The 19,533-nt window shown below is 32.8% G+C and overlaps 1 protein-coding gene across 4 annotated transcripts in view; it reads right to left on the bottom strand.

The window, feature by feature from the left end:
• DENND1B (DENN domain containing 1B) overlaps positions 1 to 19,533 on the bottom strand; it is a 266,120-nt gene that overhangs the window by 153,452 nt on the left and 93,135 nt on the right. For 3 of the 4 annotated variants that reach the window (XM_064594051.1, XM_064594049.1, XM_064594050.1), the window contains exons 4-5: positions 15,361 to 15,410; positions 13,289 to 13,408 (exon numbers count right to left, since the gene is read on the bottom strand). The exons of the other annotated variant lie outside the window; for it this stretch is intronic. In XM_064594051.1, coding sequence (XP_064450121.1) covers positions 13,289 to 13,408; positions 15,361 to 15,410 — 170 coding nt within the window. The remainder of the gene's footprint in view (positions 1 to 13,288; positions 13,409 to 15,360; positions 15,411 to 19,533) is intronic. 4 annotated transcript variants of the gene reach the window in all.

The following is a 19,533-nucleotide window of genomic DNA, read 5'->3' as shown; positions in this document are numbered from 1 at the left end:
TTTCACATAGAAGTATAGTAAACCACAAAAACACCAGTGTAGTTAAGTATCAACAAATATTCATTTTTTTTCTAAGAATTACTACAACAGGTTACTTTCTAAGAGAAAACAGTGTAATGCTTTTACTACATAACTGTATTTTGACAAGAGTAAATGTATATAACAGATTTAAAATTTAAAAATCAATGAATAGAGCTTAGAAAAACAACATTCTATCTGCATTTTTTCACATCATGTCTGTTTTATTAATGGCTATGAAAGATGCTTTTTGATTCAAGAGTAAACTAAAGTCACAACAGAAGAACAGTTGGGTAAAGCACAGTATCTTTATTCAGCAGAATTGTTAGAGTTCTTTAAAATAATAATCATAAATACTAAGTAATGGTATAAAAGATTCCCGTGATATTTTAAAATACCTACTAACTTCTGGTTAAATCTAGCATATCAAAGACATCCATTTATCTCTATGTCCTTTGGAAATGGCACTAAAATGACAGTAAATGAATAAAAAGGGTATAAATTAATAAGGACAAGAGAAATGAAGAAAAAAGCAATAGAGAGCAACACAGGTGAATGGTTTCATAGAGATGAAAAGGAAACAAAGAATGATAACTGACTTAGCAAAAGACAGAACACCAAAACCTAGGTGCCAATAGAAGGGAAAATGACCAGTAGCCAGTATATTTGCATACACCCCCCCCCCCAAAGGATCTGGAAACACTGATCTGGGAATCTCTCAAAGAAAAAAAAAACCCTCAGAGGTCCTATTTTCTTGGAATGAAATCCACCACTGCATAAAAAGTTTCTAATTCAGTTTAGTGCCTCTATCTTAAATATAAATGAAGAGTCCAACCACCAGATATTTGAGAAAATATATATACATGAATACAAACATAAAAGGAACTCCAAATAAACACAGACAATACAAGCAACAGATGAGAACTCTACAAAGTTATCATTAATATTCTTGGGAGCTGAATAAAGAACAGGATACTATTAAACAAAATGAAATCTGAAAAAAAAAAGGTGAAAAATATTTTAGACAAGAAAGAACTTTTAGACATTCAAAATATAAAAGTTGAAAAAAATTAAAATTGATAGAAAGATTAGAAACTAAATCAAGAATATCTCCTAGCAACTAGAATAAAGAGATAAACCAATGAACAATAGGAGAATAAATATTAAAATATCAGGCATCAATCTCAACAATTATGTAGCTGACTAACAGTAGTTCCAAAAAGAAAGAAAAGAGGGAAAATGGGAATGAAAATTTCTTTTTAAAAGTTACTGGAAAAATTCCCAGAACTTTAGATATGAATGTCCACATTGAGAGTGCCACTGGGTGAACTATAAAATAAATGAGTATCACAGTGAAATTCCAGTATAGGGGACAGAAAAGCACCTAAGAATTTCCAAAGAGAAAAAACAGGTAACATACAAAGGCATTAAGTTCAAAATGCCACTGAACCTCTCAACAGCAATCCCAGAAAGTGAGAAGATTATGCCTTCAAAATGCAGAGGTTAAATCCTTTTGCCCAGAGAAAATACCACTCAAGTATGGAGCTAGATTAGCAACATTTTCAGTCATGCTAGGACTCAAAACTTTACCACTTTTGTACTATTTTGGGGAAACTACTAAAAGATGGCTTTGACAAAATGAGAGAGTGAACACTACAATAGGAGACAAACCTAATCCCATGGAAGAACAATTAAATCTAAGAATAAATTATACAAAGGCTTAAAGAGCAACCATTCTACAGCCTAACACTAACTAACCAGAAGTTAGTACTGGTATTCTCAACTTTCATATTTAAATGATTCAACTCTTTAACTCTAGTGCTTAGATAGCTATTCTACTATACCTCTCACAAAAAAAGAAAAAGATTATTAATACTATTTTTAAATTTTTAACTCAATACCATATCTTATTTTCTACACTCATTAATAACTCAATGAAATAATTTCCATGGAGAATGTCCTTCTACTAAGACACACTACAGTTCATTGGACAGAGTGCCATTTCTTTCATTTGCAAGCATTTCATATTCATATTTCAACTTTTAATGGCCTGAAGAAAGTGTTATTTCAGGAAAATTTCAGTATGTCATGTAGTTCAGATCTATATGTTCACATAAGATGAGATCTAATCTATTCAAGGAGCATGCTGGTCTATTTCTGTCTTGCTCTCAAGAATTTCTAGATAAAGCAAAATTTATTGATTTTAAATGGTTGCATGTCTACCTGTTAATCCTTACATTGTCATTTCCATCTTACTCAAATAATGTGAAGCCTTTTTAACCTTAATTCTTCTTTCTTGGACCACTATAAAAATAAAAATTATAATAAACACCTCATAATTATCTCATAAGTTATTACTGAGATGATATTTTTTCTACACAAAATACCTTAACACTCTTATTGTCTTTTTTTAAGTTTTTATTTTAATTCCAGTTAGTTAACATACAGTGTTATATTAGCTTCAGGTGTACAATACAGTAAATCAAGAGTTCCATACATCACCTGGTACTCATCACAAGCACACTCCTTAATCCACACTACAATTTAATCCAACCCCCAACCACCCTCCCCTCTGGTAACATCAGATTGTTCTCTGTAATTAAGAGTCTATTTCTTGCTTTGTCTTTTTCTCCCTCTCTCTCTCTTATTTTTTTCCCTTTACTGTTTGCTTTGTTTCTTAAATTCCACATATGAGTGAAATCATATGATATTTGTCTTTGGCTTATTTCACTTAGCATTATACTCTCTAGCTCCATCCATGTTGTTGCAAATGGCAAGAGTTCAGACTTTTTTACAGCTGAATAATATTCCATTATATATACCACATCTTTATCCATTCATCTATCGATGGACACTTGGGCTGCTTCCATATCCTGGCTATTAGAAATAATGCTGCTATAAACATAGAAGTGTGTGTATCCCTTTGAATCAGTGTTCTGGTATGTTTTGGATAAATACCCAGTAGTGTGACTGCTGGATCATGGAGTAGTTCTATTTTTAACTTTTTGAGGAATCCCCATATTATTCTCCACAGTGGTGCACCAGTTTGCATTCCCACCAACAGCACAAATACTCTTTTTGGTGTTCTGGTTTTCTCATCTTTACATTATTAGTTTTCATTAGTTATCTTCCCCTCTCAATTTTCTTTCAAATTGTGAGGATTAACTGAAACAATTTTTATAAAAGCTAACTTATATAAATACAATTTATCTGTAAGATTATTTAACTGTTTTTGAAAATAAAACAGATTGAATTAAATAATTAATATATAGGTCACTTCTCAAAATTTAATAGTTCTTATTTGTGCAAAATGTTTTGTTATCTATATAATTACTGCTATTATTTGTAATCTTCAAGAATACCAACTCTGGCTGAATTTCATCCTGGTACCAGGCTATGTTTGCTCTTGATTCAAGATATGCTAGATTTTGTTCTCATAGTCATTTTCTTAATCATCAAATTCAACACTCAACTCTATTATGTTTATAGCACTGCTAGACACTGTGATGTTTTATAACTACCTCTAATATGATTTCATCTATAAATCAGACTAACATTATTTTTTATTTTTTATTGAGAGAGAGAGAATGATAGAGAGAGCATGAGAGGGGGAAGAGTCACAGGGAGAAGCAGACTCCCTGCTGAGCAGGGAGCTTGATGTGGGACTCAATCCCGGGACTCCAGGATCATGACCCGAGCTGAAGGCAGTCGCTTAACCAACTGAGCCACCCAGGTGCCCAGACTAACATTATTTTTTAAAAAACTACGGCAATAAAGTTTACACTTGGCATATTTCTCATAGTCATCTCTAAGGCTCCATGATGCTCTGTTATTTCTATTTGGGCAATATGACTCATTAGTCAATTCTATGTCCATCTAGGGAGTACAGAGCAAAATCTAAGAATAAGACTCTATATGTTAAGATAATTGGAAGAATAGGGAATAAAACTTCTTAAGCACTAACTATATGTATGAAAACATGCTAGGTACTTTGTATGTATTATCTCATTTAATTATTAAAATAATGCCATAATGTATAATTGACCAAAGTAAAACAACTTATCCAGGGTCACAAAGCTGCCAGACGGCAAGCCTGGGATTAGAACTCTGGTCAATCTGACTGAGCAATATTTGCTCAGGGGTCCACTGTAAATAGGCCATCACCCAATGCAGCCATGCAGTTCTATAATATCCAGTCTTTGAATAAACATGTCCAATGACCAGACATTTTCAGGCAGCTAAATAAACTATGACAAAATATATTCTGGTTTAATCTTAAATCAGTCTACTTATAATCTCTATCCACTGAAGCAAATTCTATCTTTCAAAATTTGTTTATCTAACTAATGTTCAGAGCATTATCTTTATGCCTTTTAAATGATATTTTGCTCATATGGGCAAATTTTTCAGCAGATAAAGATCTGTTTAATTCTTTCATCTAATGTATTGGTAATTCCTTCCAATTGTAGATTTTAGTACTGCTTCTATATTCATCACTGTGGATAAAAGGACATGGCCTGAATATGGTACAAGATCCCTCCCAAAAATCATGTCTATTTACCAAAAATCTAAGTATGATACTTTAACCACTAAGAGGACTCATAACTTCATTATCTATTGTCTAGCCAATATTTTTCTCTATATATAATTTGTTTATGAGAGGAAGTAGAACAGATTCAAATTTCTACAACACTGCCTGATACACCAGTGTCATAAAGAACTGACTTTAGTTACACACAACATGTACTTTGTGAACATGTACTGATTCTTGATGATAACAGCTCCTTCTGAAGACTACATATCATTCACATTTCTTAACAAAACATCACATATCAAAGTGGAGCTATTCTATAACCTAGTTGTGCTCCTAGAAATGTCAGGGAAGCTGGGACATTTTCTGTTGCTAATAAACAATGGCATCTAGAGTAGAGTGTGCAAACTGGCTACTTGCAGACTATCTCTAGCCCATGGGCATATTTTGTTTAGTCAACACTCCCTTGTTTAATTGAATAAGTTGCCAACTTCTAAATCTGAGATAATTCACTTAAAAATCCGGATTTTTTGCTCCTCTTAAAAATCAGAAGAACTGGCAATACTGGTCACACATTTTTCACTCTGTAACAAGTACCTAGAGCTGAGTAATGGCTTCTGTCTTTGGATATGGCATGTCCTACCTGGATCACCACACTAATCCCAACTTCTAATTGTCAGACCTATATATCTCATTTGAATCCCTTCCTGGTCCCTGTAAGTAACTGAATTCACAATCTTTGACATGGAGCAACTACTCAACAGGAAGTCCTGCTCATTCTTTTATATGACAAAGAAAATGGTTTGGAGTATACAAGTAGTCAATAATTCAACTATTAACAAGATTCCATTGTAAACTTTAAAGACAAAATGTGTGGCAAAAATAACATATATATTATAAATGTTATTTATAGATTTATAAAACATTATAAATTATATAAGCTTACCTCGCTGGGTAAGAAATGTTATTCTCATGTTTTTATTTTTGTGGCTTTTTAGATAATTTTCAAACAATATATGTTCAAAGCTATTTCTAACTAACATATAAGCCCTTAAACTAATTATCAATAAGTTAAAATTTTTTTTCACTAAATTTTATAGACCCCAAGACAATCAAAATTTGTCTTCTTACAACCAACCACAAAAATCCTAGAGAGGTAAAAAAATGTACTCAACACACTTTAATGACTTAATTTATTTTACCTGAATCTTATAAAACTGAACATGTCATTTCTTTAACAAAGAATAACTGTGACCCTTATAGTCTTGCAAACATATATAAATGTAAAACATTAAGACCAACTGTTTTTTAAAAAGGCAAGAGATCCTTCAAAGTTTAATTATAAGACTATTTTCTTAATTTTTTGAAAAGACATAAGGCAAAACAGAGTACATACAAAGTCATGAATCCACTTTGTGGCAGTAAGAAGACCTCCCCCACACTTGTGCTTCCACTATAGAGCTGATAAAACTTTTACATTCAAAAGTCAAAGGTTAAATAAAGGAAAGGAAATGTTTTTTGTCAAATAGTCAAGTAACCACTAACAATCTAAGTAATCAGCAGGAACCTTAACTTATAGTAATCAAATAAAACTAAGGAAACTGCCTTTCCGTAGAAAAACGTCTAATGTCTAGAGGCTTTTTTTCTGTCTGGAAAATTGACACAAAATGTGTAAAATTGAAACATTCTGCTTCTAAGGGATTTGCCCAAAGGAAGAGTGTGAAAGCTTCAAGTTTGGTATGAGTTAAAGGTGGGGGGGAGGAGCGGGAGGGGACTACAAAGGCCCTAAACATCAATCTGTCTTCCTTATTAGGTTATTTCATTTTGAACCCTTCACAACAATTTTATAGTTCTAAAATTATGTTAATCAAATTAGGAAAAAAAAGTTACTTCTTGCATTTTTGTTAGCCTGTGAAAGCAATTCTAAATACAAACAATGGCAAGATTTAAATTAGTAATATCTCAGAATATTTTTGAAATCCTGTTAAACTAGGATAGACAAGTCATGGAAGAAGCTAAAGCATACAACCATGGCTGAAAATTCAAAATTACACCTCAACTTTTGTACCTGATTTTACCTTGTATTAAAAATTTTAACCATCCTTAAATGTATCTCATTTTCATTATGACTATCTTTAAAGACCTGAAATATGTGAAACTGTTCAATATCAACAAAACTCAAGAGACATTTATATTTTTTCATTTTAAACTTAGCTCATTAAAATACAAATACTAGAATGTAATATGAATGAAAAGATTTTTTTTTTGTTAAGATACATTCAATCATGGTAGAAAAAAATTAAAGTCTTTAGCAGGATATTATAAAGACAAAAGGAGAAATACTAATTTCTATCTAAGAATCTTAAATCATTTAATGAGAATGATCCCTATATAACCAATCCGGTATTATTTCACAATAGAATACCTAAGAATATTGTATGTTTCAATATAAATGCACTAATTTTGCGTATGAGACAGCTTCATGGACAAGGTATTAAGATTTTTCATATTCAAAAGACATAATATATTCCAGGTAAAGATATAAGTAACTAATTTTAAAAACCATAATCAGAAAGGAAATCATCTTTGTGCTAAATCTCAACTTTCAAGGAATTAGAAAAGTGAAATGACCAACTATCAGATTGAGCATGTTCAAAAACTCTCAGCACTTAACAGGGGATTCTATGAAAGCCATAGCAGTTTTTCCAATTTATAAACTGCTTTACATGCATTCATTCATTTAGAAATTGTAACTAAAGACTACAGTTAATTATTTAGTTTGCTATCCAATAGAGAGATTTTTAAATGTGTCTCAACAAGTCTTATAGAAATGATGAGAGTGAAATACCAAAATTTAAGTAACAGTTATGTGTTACAAGTCCCTTATTTTCTTTTTTAAACTTTTCTAGATCATCTAGATTTTCCTGAGTAAAACATATTACTTTTGTTATCAGAAAAACATGGTTAAAGACATATATTTCTGTGTCTTGCTTATGCAAGTATCTTGTCATTTTTCCAAAATTTTAGCCCTAATAAAGGCTAAACTCAAGGAGCCTTAGAATTAAGGCTGAATTCTAAGATCAGGATACACGCCCAAAACTGAATGCAAACATTACTCCAAAGCTTTGGACAGCCACCAGTTAGTACACAGAATACCAGCGTAGGTGATTCTCTCATATAACCCCCGCAAGCAGCACAGTCCGTAATTAAAACACACACACACACACACACACACACACACTCTAGCCTTCTATGAAGCCTTCAAATGAAGAGACCTGATTGCCCTAACCAATTCTGTGAATAGTTCAGTAGATAATTCTTCTACCTTCTTTCCCTAGTCACCTCAGAAGATTACTAGTTAAATTCTATGTCTTAGTTTTATATTGAAATTAAACAAATTTTCTTCTACTACATCTTAAGGATACAATGAAATGAAATGAGCAGTACTGAAAGAGAAACAAGTAATAGGAAATAAATTGGATGTAGTAACATTTCTCCTACCATCTCACAAAGCATTTCCAATATGTTAAACATTTTGTGTTGACATTACAGAGAAACACTAATCTCAGGCTCCAAGATGGTAACAGGAAAGTCATTTCACAAGCAATATTTTTTTCTCTTCCAAAGGTCATTCTTTCACACACTAGGACTCCAAATTTCAAGGACACAGAATGAAACGACCCTTTCCATTCTTAATTCTGCTATACCACAATGATCAACTGAGTGCCTTTGAAGTGCCTGTAATAAAACACACTAGTAAAATAATCTCCTATCCTGAAAACAGATGACATATTTTACCTGACAAAAGATGATCTGGTTAAATTCCCAGTTTTAATATGCTATTTATAGTTCTAACATCTGAGAATTTTAGGACAGGGAGAAAATGATTAAAATGACTCATACATTGCAAAAAATGGATAAATGCTGAAGTGTATAAAGTAAAAAAAAAATTGGAGACCTATCTTTCTAGTCTTTTTCATAAGTATATACACTCATATATTAATATATAAATTTTTCATGTCAGCTACTTCTTAAAGTAGATACATTTACATACATATATAAATTGTTCTTTACAATGTAAGAACATACCATAAATATTACTTTGACACTTCTCATCATTTCACAATTTTTCATAAACATTTCTGAGTTAGAGTCTGTATTAGTATATAATTTTCCCCAATAGATAAATAATATTCCATTCTGTTTGTCATTCATTCATTTATTTATTTATTAAACAAATATCTATTAAGAATTCATTATGTGTCAGGCACTATTGTAGGCACTGAGAAAATCATCCATCAGTGAAAAAAACAGAACATTCTGGTAGAGGCAGGGGGAACTGACTGACGAGGGAATGTACCAAAAATTCCTACTGAAGGACATTTACATCCCATTATTTTGCTATTATAAACCATGCTATAATAAATAACTTTATATACACTTTACTGCTCACTACTGGGAATATTCCTGATATTTAAAATTCTAGAACTGAGTCAGGAGTATGAGATTTTATAAATCTGATAGATACTACTAAATTTCTCTTCTAAAGGTTATGTCATTTTATAAAAGTCCCCCACACACTTGACATGACATGTCTGTTTCCCCACAGGCTTATTTTTTTTTATTTCATTTCTTTCAATCTTAATATGCTCATTTCTTTCACCTTTAGTAAGGCTGAGCATCATTCACAGGTATATATACTATTTAAATTTCCTCTATGAATATATTACTCAGATGTTTTCCTTATTCTTCTATTCGGTTCTGTGTCATTAACTTGTAGCTACTTATCACGTATCATAGCTATTAACTCTGTTACAGTGGTTGTAAATATATTCCTACCTGTTCATTATTGGTATCTTTAATTTCCTTATTATATTTGTCATCAAACAAAATCTTTCATCATCATACAGGCAAAGATGCCAATCTTTTTGGCCTCAAGATTCAATGGTAGGCATATAAAGGCACTTATGACTACAGTAATTTTATTTTTATTTATTTATTTTTTTAGAAGGGGGTGAGGAGGGGCAGAGAGAGAGGGAAAGAGAGAGAGAGAATCCCAAGCAGGCTCCATGCCTAGTGTGGAGCCTGACATGGGGCTCAATCTCACCCTGTGATTATGATCGGAGCTGAAACCAAGAGTTGGATGCTCAAATGACTGAGACACCCAGGCGCCCCTACAGTAAATTTTTAAAATCAACAATATTTTTTCCAGTACATTTAAAGTTTTATCCTTTCTTTCAACAATTATAAAGTTAAATCTAAAGTGGGGGAGACCTGGTCTAATTCATAGACAAACCAGGACCCAAAACACCATCATTCCCCTTACGGCAGCACTTAAGAGATTTGTTAAAATTATTTTCACAGACATACATTAATTACAGCTTAAAATAGGTATTCTCCTATCTATAACAGCTTTCTGAATAAGTTGCTGAATTCCATTACTACTATCTCTTTCACTATTAAAACTAAATATTGGCTATTCTCAACGTGGTACACTGCCTTTAAGGACAAAGATTATGTTATGCCATTAAAATCATGAGATGGCAATCTTTTAAAAATTTCCTAGTAAAATCTTGCCATTTGCAACAACGTGGATGGAACTGGAGGGTGTCATGCTGAGCGAAATAAGTCAATCAGAGAAAGACATGTATCATATGACCTCATTGATATGAGGAATTCTTAATCTCAGGAAACAAACTGAGGGTTGCTGGAGTGGTGGGGGGTGGGAGGAATGGGGCGGCTGGGTGATAGACATTGGGGAGGGTATGTGCTATGGTGAGCACTGTGAATTGTGTAAGACCATTGAATCACAGATCTGTACCTCTGAAACAAGTAAAACATTATATCTTTAAAAGAGAGAAGAAGATAGTAGGAAGGGAAAAATGAAGGGGGGGAAATCAGAGGGGGAGACGAACCATGAGAGACTATGGACTCTGAGAAACAAACTGAGGGTTCTAGAAGGGAGGGGGGTGGAGGGATGGGTTAGCCTGGTGATGGGTATTAAAGAGGGCACGTACTGAATGGAGCACTGGGTGTTATACGCAAACAATGAATCATGGAACACTACATCAAAAACTAATGATGTAATGTATGGTGATTAACATAAAATAATAAAAAATAAATAAATAAAAATTTCCTAGTAAAAAATAAGTTGGAGAGTAGAATTTTCTCAATTTAAGATTCTCCTCTGTTTTTTTCATAAAGCTTTGTTACCTATTTCTTATCTAGCAGAAAGAACTGTCACATGACAAAAATAAACAGAAAAGGAATCTTTTTTTAAAAAAGATAAAATAACCAATAATGCATATTGTGAAACGTTTTCTTTATTGGCATATATGATTTTACTTTTTTATTACATTTATGTAACATAACCTTATTTTCTGCAGGTAAACCTTCCTAATTCAAAAAGTACTACAACACTCTGGTGTTCTTCCACATACACAAGTTTGATAACAATAACTTGATTACTGTAACAGTTTTAGAATCTGTTTCCTACAAATTAATGACCCCTGGTTTGGAGATATGAACACTATACCAGTATTTCAGGAATTTAACAAATAGCTACAGTTCATTTTTTGTGTAGATACTTTTAGGTAACGTAGGCTTTCCTAAATTTAAACAGAAATTTCTGAGAAAGTTTATTCTGTAAGCACATTTATAGGGACTATTCTGAACATTTAGTAACTATTTGCTAAATTTTAAGATTTTATTTATTTATTTACTTACTTACTTGAGAGAGAGAGAGAATGAATGGCAGGGGCAGAGGGAGAGGGAGGGGGAGAGAATCTCAAGCAGACTCCACGCTGAGTGCAGAACCCAGTGTGGGGCTCCATCTCACAACTTGTAAGATCACGACCTGAGCTGAAACCAAAAGTTGGACACTTAACGGACTGAGCCACCCAGGCACCCCACTATTTGCTAATTATTAATAGGTTCAGTGTATTCAAAATATTTTAAAAGTTCAAAACAAAGTTTCATCCTCTTTAATTATGACTATCAGGAACTCATTTTGGAGGCAGTGAGGTAAAGTTGTAAAATACAGGTTCGAATATTATGGAAAACTGATGTCTATAACTTATTCTCAACTGGATCAGCAAAAACAGTAAGAGAAAAAGAAAGACAAAAAATTTGCATGTATGTGTGTGTGCACTCAGAGAGAGAGGAAGGAGAGGAAGAAGCATGTTAATAGTTGTGAATCTCAGTGATGTATACACAAGAGTTTACTGTAGTATTCCTAAAACTTTTCTTTAAACTTGACTTTTTTAATGAAAAGATTTAAAAATTGATAGAAAAAAATTAGAAAGCACCTACAGCTTTGGTCTTTCTATTAGGACAAACCTGCCTTGGGCAGAGCAGATAAGGTTCTACTCCCCTTTAAAGTGTAGCTTTTGAACCTTCAGCATTAAACACAATGATAAAAGGAGCCCTCCTTACCCATTTTCCACATGTCACCCCCACTCTCACTGCACAATCAACTGGCTTCAAATTATAAGAATCAACCTATAGTTTGAAGCATAATACTCTTCCAGATAAAACATATGTTTTAAATACAATTATTATCCAAATGAAAGAGTTGTTGCCTAAAGAAAGAATGGAGGAATATCCACATTCTATTACTTACACTTATAAAGCAGTTAAGCATTTACTTTTAAATAAAGGTTGAAGAAAATTCTCCAACTCTAACAAATGTTCTGGGTAAATTTATAACCTAAACTTCAAAGAATGATATGAATGTAGCTAAATAGCAAACAAACATCAATTTTATACCAAAGTTTTCTTTATAACATTTTAATTATTAAATTAGATGTTATTTCTTTTCCTACAAGCATTTCCACAGAATCTACCTTGACCAATATACATATTATAATCACAGTACAGAATCCTATTTTTATGGAATACATCTGGATTTCTGATTCATCAAGACATAATAAAGGGGAGCTAACTTTCAGAATTCTTTCTTGTAAACAGCCAGCATCTCAAATCCTAGGTCTACAAAAAGAAGACACAATCTTAACTACCTATTGAATCAAGGCAAATGATGTAAGCGATGGAAGTGGGACAGGTAGGACTTGTGGCAAAGTACTAAACTCATGACACAACTAAACACCCACTGCTTAGTTCTAGCATATTGCTGCTACTGGGAAGTGCAAGACCAGAATTAGCAAATATTCCCATTTACCAAAAGGAATTAGAAACTTGAATTCTACGCAAAATTTCACTAAAATTTATAAAGTTAGAAACATGTTCAAACATTTTTAAAACACCATATGGCCAAATAAAACATCTCTATTAAATATTTTTGCCCAGAATCACCAGTTTACAACCTTTGCCTTAAAGCAGTAATTCACTTTCAAAAATCCAGGTTCTGGGTCAGTGATAGAAAAGAGCATGTATTAATTTAATTGATTTTTTTTGCATCCTGTTTAAAAGGTGAAATATGTATTATTTAAACTCACATCTTAATATTTAATTTTTCAAAAATAAACCCACAAAAACTAATCTTAAAAGAGCCAATTCTTTCAAGAAAAGTTTTACTGTTACTGGTAAATCTTTAAATCTAATTGATGCTCTATATAGAAGATAAAGTTATTTTTCAGTTTACTTGGATTTAGAGAAAACAAATAAGAAAAAAATTTTATATGCATTATTTTTAAGCATCCTAAGCATAACAAAGTACAAAAGAAAGGCACAATTAATGTATTAATGCATCCATTTTTTTTTTTTACTATAAATACTCACCTAAGGATGCACAAGCAAATTTTGCCTCCTGATGTGAGTCTGCAGAATCCAAATCTCTGTTTACTTTCAATGTCTGTCAGTACAAAGGTAAAATGCTGTCCGACTTGATTTTGAGATACTCTAAAATACAGCAATATTATAAAACTTCAATGTGTTTTCGTGTGAGAATTTTCTTAAAGAAAAACAAAGCAAGAATATATTTACATGAGCCATTGGGTTCACCTTCTCAATCAGTTGGTTCTCAAATCTAGAACTGTGTTCTAAAACTAAAATGAGTGTGAAATGTGTAAACAACTAAATAATGAGCCAAATATCACATTAAGTTGTAACCCTTACAGGCCGAGCAATTAAGTATATACTAACCTCTTAGTAGGGAATCATAAGGTATTTCACTGTAAGTCTGCACATGCCTAGAAGTACTTCTAAAATGCTTCATAAATCTGAAAATACCATTACTGAGACTGTTGAACTGAGAAGCAAAACATGATGACTGATTCTGCTCAACTCCAGCCTCTCTTGTCATATTATTTTAAGACTGCTTAGACAGCAAATCAGGCTGCTTTAGCATCCAATGGCAGCCACCACACCACCTCTGTTTAATTGTTTCTTCTGTTGACATTCTCACCCAGTAAAGCACCATAAAAATTACTATTGGCATTTTTTAGCCTTCTCATCTAGAACTACCTACATACTGAGAACAAATTTCCAAGCACAAAGAAAGAACACAATTTCCACAGAAAAGCTTACTACAAAGAATTTTAGCTGTTGACCTAAGTATCATGCTATTATAGTACGCGTCACACTGCGGTGTAACGTGCAATATAAACCATTACATTGAATCTTTATCACCATTTAAAATATATAAACACACTTCTGTTACTGGCTATCATTCTGCCATTAGACAACCATAATTGAACATCTGCTTCCTGGTCCCACGATAAAATATCTATGACACCTAAATTTTGGTTCTGAAATAGCCACAGGAATTATGTAGAAAGAAGTAGTTGCTTTATTACCAGTGTGCCAATACTACAAATTGTTTGCAATTGTCAAGAAATACTGCATTTCAAGTGCTGAATATTTCACAAATACACATTTAAGTGGACAGTTCAGAAAAATTTTTTACAAACTTCAAAAACACCTCCAGTGCCCATGTTCACAATGTACTTTCAAAAGCCTTTCTTCCTGTATTTTATCTTTGCTAGTAATTTGTAAATTGCAACTTGAACAAGCACAGCTGATTCTCCAGGAAGGAGGTAAAACAAGGGGTATCATTCATCAGCAATACTTACTAGTATCAATTAGCCTCATTCAGAAGGCATTATCTTTAACATTGTAAAATTTCAGATTTTTACTAATCTTTACTTTAACAAAGTATTTTCCGAAAATAAATTTTCCTTTAAAACCCCTCATACCATATTCTTAAAAAAACTGATAACAGGGTGTGAAAATCACATGAAAAACAATAAATGATTAGTTTTTATGTTCAAAGGCCTATATATTCTGTGAAATTCCAACTACACACAGGTAATACTCTATTCATTATTTGTTCAGTAAAATACAAACATAATGAGATTTTCAAAACTGCTGGGAGGATTTCCCTGCAGCCTTCCATAATATTGCACTATTTCCATACAGCTATTCTTGGGAGACAACTACCAAGAGTTTTACAATATCACACAGATGGTCTTTTCAATTAGGGTGAAGTGAGACAGAAACCAGGATATATACATCTAATTTTAAAAGACACAATTCTAAGGCTCTGATTAAGGATATAGTAATATTTTTTTTTCTGCAGGTGCTTACAATATGTACCTGAAGAACAAAAGGAAGAAATGGAACCTTAAGACTTCTCCTAACTGGCCACAGTGGAGAAAACAAAAGATATAATCATGTAAAAAGGCTTCTTCCTTTCAAATATTATTTAATTTTAAACCTCTGGTCCTTTTTTTGTTGTTGCTAGAAGCAGTGAAGAGAACATACATTTCTTTTTATTAAAAAACACATGAAACAATTTTAAAGTGCTCACTGGGATGAGTTGAAGTTACTTTGAATGATGGCTTATACTGTACCTTTCAATGTCAAAGGGGAAACAGAACTTGGGCACACTCTGTAGTACTTCCTGCAAATGCAAATTAAAAAAAAAAAAAGCTTTAGAATATTTTAAAAGATGCAGTTAAAACTTTTTCTTGAGACCTTTTCTAGGGGGAAAAAAGTTTGTTTGTTTTTTTTCCTTAAGAAAAATAGCACAGGTTCCTAGACTAAAATAATTGATTATTAAAAAGGAATTAAGTTGGTGCTTTGGCAGATTGCACTGACAATGCCACGGAAGCCCCAGGAGGGAAAGGCCTGGCCTGAAGGGTATTAACACCCTTCACATCCCCGCTGGGATTCCCTTCAACAAGGCCATATGGATTTTACAAGAAGCACTGCACCATATGGGTAAGCTACGTCTGCTGCTACTTGTACCACAGACTAGCCACAGGGACTTCTGACAGATCCTGGCTCAAAAATATAAATGTTGTTTCAATTAAAATGCAGGCAGAGAAAAGGGAATGAAGTTGGCAGCGGCATGAATTACTGAGAGGTATAACAAATCTACACGTCCCATAGTAAAACAGTTAAAAAAAAAAAAAAGACTTTCTATAGCTAAAGAAACACATTTATATGTTTCAACTCTTGGTAAATTCAACAACAGCAACACTAAGTTTATCTCAAATAACATTCTTTAAAAAAATGTGTATCTAAAAATAAGCCTTTAAATTTAAAACAACATAGCTTCTATTCTGTGCACTTTCGTTTATGGATTGTCTAATATGAAATCAGTGTTTTAATGAAGCATAGAAAATAACCTGCAGTGATTTTATAGAGTCATTATAAAATAATTTTAAAAGCCTTTAGAAATCATACACGTTATAATCATAACAAAATATGAGTAACTGTCAGACACCTGGCAAAAAATAGAAAAAGATTTATTCTTTTATATAGGAAAAACAACTTAAAATTAACTCTGATTCTAAAGTTAAGCTTTAGAATTGAAAATAACATCATATAAGTTCAAAGTCAGGTGATTTTATAAGACAAAGAGATTTATGAGAACATTTCCTATTAAAAAAAAAAGAGCAAATATCTTAATGCAGTAGTCACCGCCACCAAAAATACTACCTCTTTACCAATAAAATTTACATCCAGAGAAATCATTAATACCTGCATATTTAATTCCTCTACAGAAACCTAGTATTGAGTGTTTTAAAGTAGAATTTATCATGTTCTTTTAAAATGTAGACTGCAATAAGGTATTAATTAATAAAAAACATTATAAAATTCCAATGCCAATACCTAAGGAAGCTTCAAGGAAGCCTTAAGACATTGAAGCAGAAAGAAAAGCAAAAAAGCAGTCCTTCTATCTTTAGGGCAAGGTATCCTGCTTTGCTTATGAACACATACCTTTAAAAATATGAGCCCAGACCCCGTATTTAGAAAAAGCTGCTTTACTATTGAAAAATTCTGTTAAATGTAATTAAAAGAGCCACTAAACTTGAAATAATTTAAATTACTGAAACTGAAAACAGTTCATTACAAATAAGTTCATTTGTCCATTGCTAATCCTTATCTTGTGCTACAAAAAGTGAAGCCATTTACCATATTTACTATACATATGAACACTATTTTAACATCCCTCCCTTGCAAAGTTGTTCATATAATTTTTGTAACAATAGATATGTATTCAAAACTCATTGTCTACTTCTAAATATACCAAAATTAGTAATATATTTCACATCAGTTTTAAGACTGAAATTAAGAAGAATGTTTCCCAGTTAGTTGCTCAATCTTTCACACCCTCCCCCTCCCTTTCTCCACAAGCAACACACATGCACACACTTCTGCAAAACAGCCTCAGCTCGCTTCCCAACTGGCAGAAGCATCCCTCAGGGGACAAGTCTTTAAACCTCCGCACTCTTTAAAATTCAACCAGCCAGCAGGTCTATAGACTAGTGTATAAACAGTATAGACAAAAAAATCCTCTCTCAGCTTATGTCAGTGACAAAGCAGCTCAGCAGTTGACTGTTTCTCCCCTGACAGTATAAGCTGGGTTTACACAGATCAATAGCTGAAAGTCCTACCTAGCTCCCAGGGCTCGGGTTTTCTTCCTTAATTACAGGTGCTATTCAAACTGAAGTTAAAAAAGAAAAGAGACAGAGAGAGAGGTTGAAGGGAGGAATAAGATACATGCAAAAAAGTTTTTTTATTCTTTTAGCAATAATGTTAATTGAAAATTGTACTTTTATATGTATTGGAAGTGTTCATAAAGTCTGATGCTTCCATTATAAAGTGTTTTTGATATCACACACACATGCACACTAGATGGGGATCCATAGATTATGTGAAAGCTTTAAGATAAAACTCCTCAAAAGTTATGTTTCTGTTTTCTTCAGGCTTTTGTTTTCAGGAAATACCTAATTTCCTCAGCCAAGAAAAATTATTTGAATTTTCTAAGTCATCTCAATTCTCTAAAATATTTTATTTTTATACAAAAAGAACACACTGACTAAAACGTCAAACGTTAAAAATAGTAATAACAAAAGGAAATAGAATATAGTTATGAATAGCAAATACAAAGGGCATGCATAAACACACATACATATATATATATGGCATATATATATATATGGCATATATATATATATATATATATATATATATATGCGCATATACCCTAAAAACAACACATCTACCATCATATAAATGACTGGAAATAAGGACTGATGAAAATTTATACATTGGGTTTTTCTTTTTGGCACTATATCCCAGATCTCTATTAATAAGCATTATGGTCAAATTGACCTCATGAGAGAGAAGAGAGCAAACTGCTAGTGTTTGAGGGGTTTATTAATAACTCTTTATCCCATGAAGCTACTGTTCAGCATTACAAATTGATCAAAGAAGAAGGAAAAAGGCATTTAAGAATCTACTTTTTGAAAAAACTAAAATATGCAGAGTTTACCTCCTAATTAAAGTTCAATAACCACAAAGGTCTTAGAATTTCTCAGAGAAAAATCTCAAATGAAATGAGACATATCATTATTGACACCAGTAATTGTTTTCCTCTTCTTAAACTACTTCTTCCCTACACTATATTGAAACACTAATGTTCTCTAAGGTTCCATATATTCCTCTCTTCCATGCTGATGAAGTGTATCTGCCTAGGCAATTTTGTTTACATCCACAGTTTCAACTACAACTACCAATCTCTTAGTCTTATAGTTAAGATATTTCTGACTCCGGGATTATATATCTAACTACTCTCTAGTATCAATTTCTGAATGTTCCCTAGACACCTCAATTCTTTTACGTGTAGTCCTTATCACCTGGAACAGCAGCACCATCTATCCAGTTACCCAAACCAAAACATGGTAGCTGTCTAGACCCCTCCCTTTTCTTAACTCCTATATATAATCAAGTCCTCTTAATTCAATTCCATAACTATCTCACTCCGGAAGTTCTCAATGGGAGGGCAGAAGAATTAGAAGGAAGATAAGAAGGTGTTAAGAATCACTTGGGAGGGCTTTTCAAAACACATTCATCACCTACACTATAGACCCATAAGGGTCTTGACTCAGTTCAAATACCATCCATATTTAAGGAATAAGACTAACTGTAACTAACCAAGGAATATACTAACTGTATAATTAAGGAATAAGACTAATGTTAAGGGTGCTTAATAGGTCAGGAATAGTTACTCTCTCATTGCAAAAAGTGACAAGATTTGCTCAGGGACTGGTTAATTCAACATCCTCTTTGAGGACTCCAGAAACTTCTGTCCTTCTTTCTGCTTTGCTGTCCTGTGTTTGTTGGATTTGTCCTCAGCTACCTATACTCATGGTCACAAAATAAGCTGCCAGAGTTCAGCACACCACACGAAGACACAGCAGTGTCCAGTGAAAGAACCATTTCTTTCTGTTATTTCTTTTCATCAGCGAGGAAACTTTTCCCAGAAGTGCCCCCTCGACCCCACAGCTGACTTTCCCAATATATTTAATTAGCCCAGAAGGTCACAGCTACTCCTAAACTAATCACTGGCAAGGGAAATGGTTATCTATGCTTAGCTTAGCCTTAGACTAGTTAAAAGAAAAGTCAAAATTCAAACCTATTCATTTTCTGCTAACCATGATGCATGTAATTTTATATAAAGAAGCTGAAATACCATATTTTCTTTCTTAAGATTCCACACAATAATTTTAATC

Source organism: Mirounga angustirostris, unplaced genomic scaffold (assembly GCF_029215605.1).
Source record: "Mirounga angustirostris isolate CCGP_5_RB_7025 unplaced genomic scaffold, mMirAng1.0.hap1 SCAF_6, whole genome shotgun sequence".
NCBI lineage: Eukaryota > Metazoa > Chordata > Mammalia > Carnivora > Phocidae > Mirounga > Mirounga angustirostris.
Note: the sequence above shows the minus strand (reverse complement) of the source record. Positions and strands in the feature narration are given on the sequence as shown.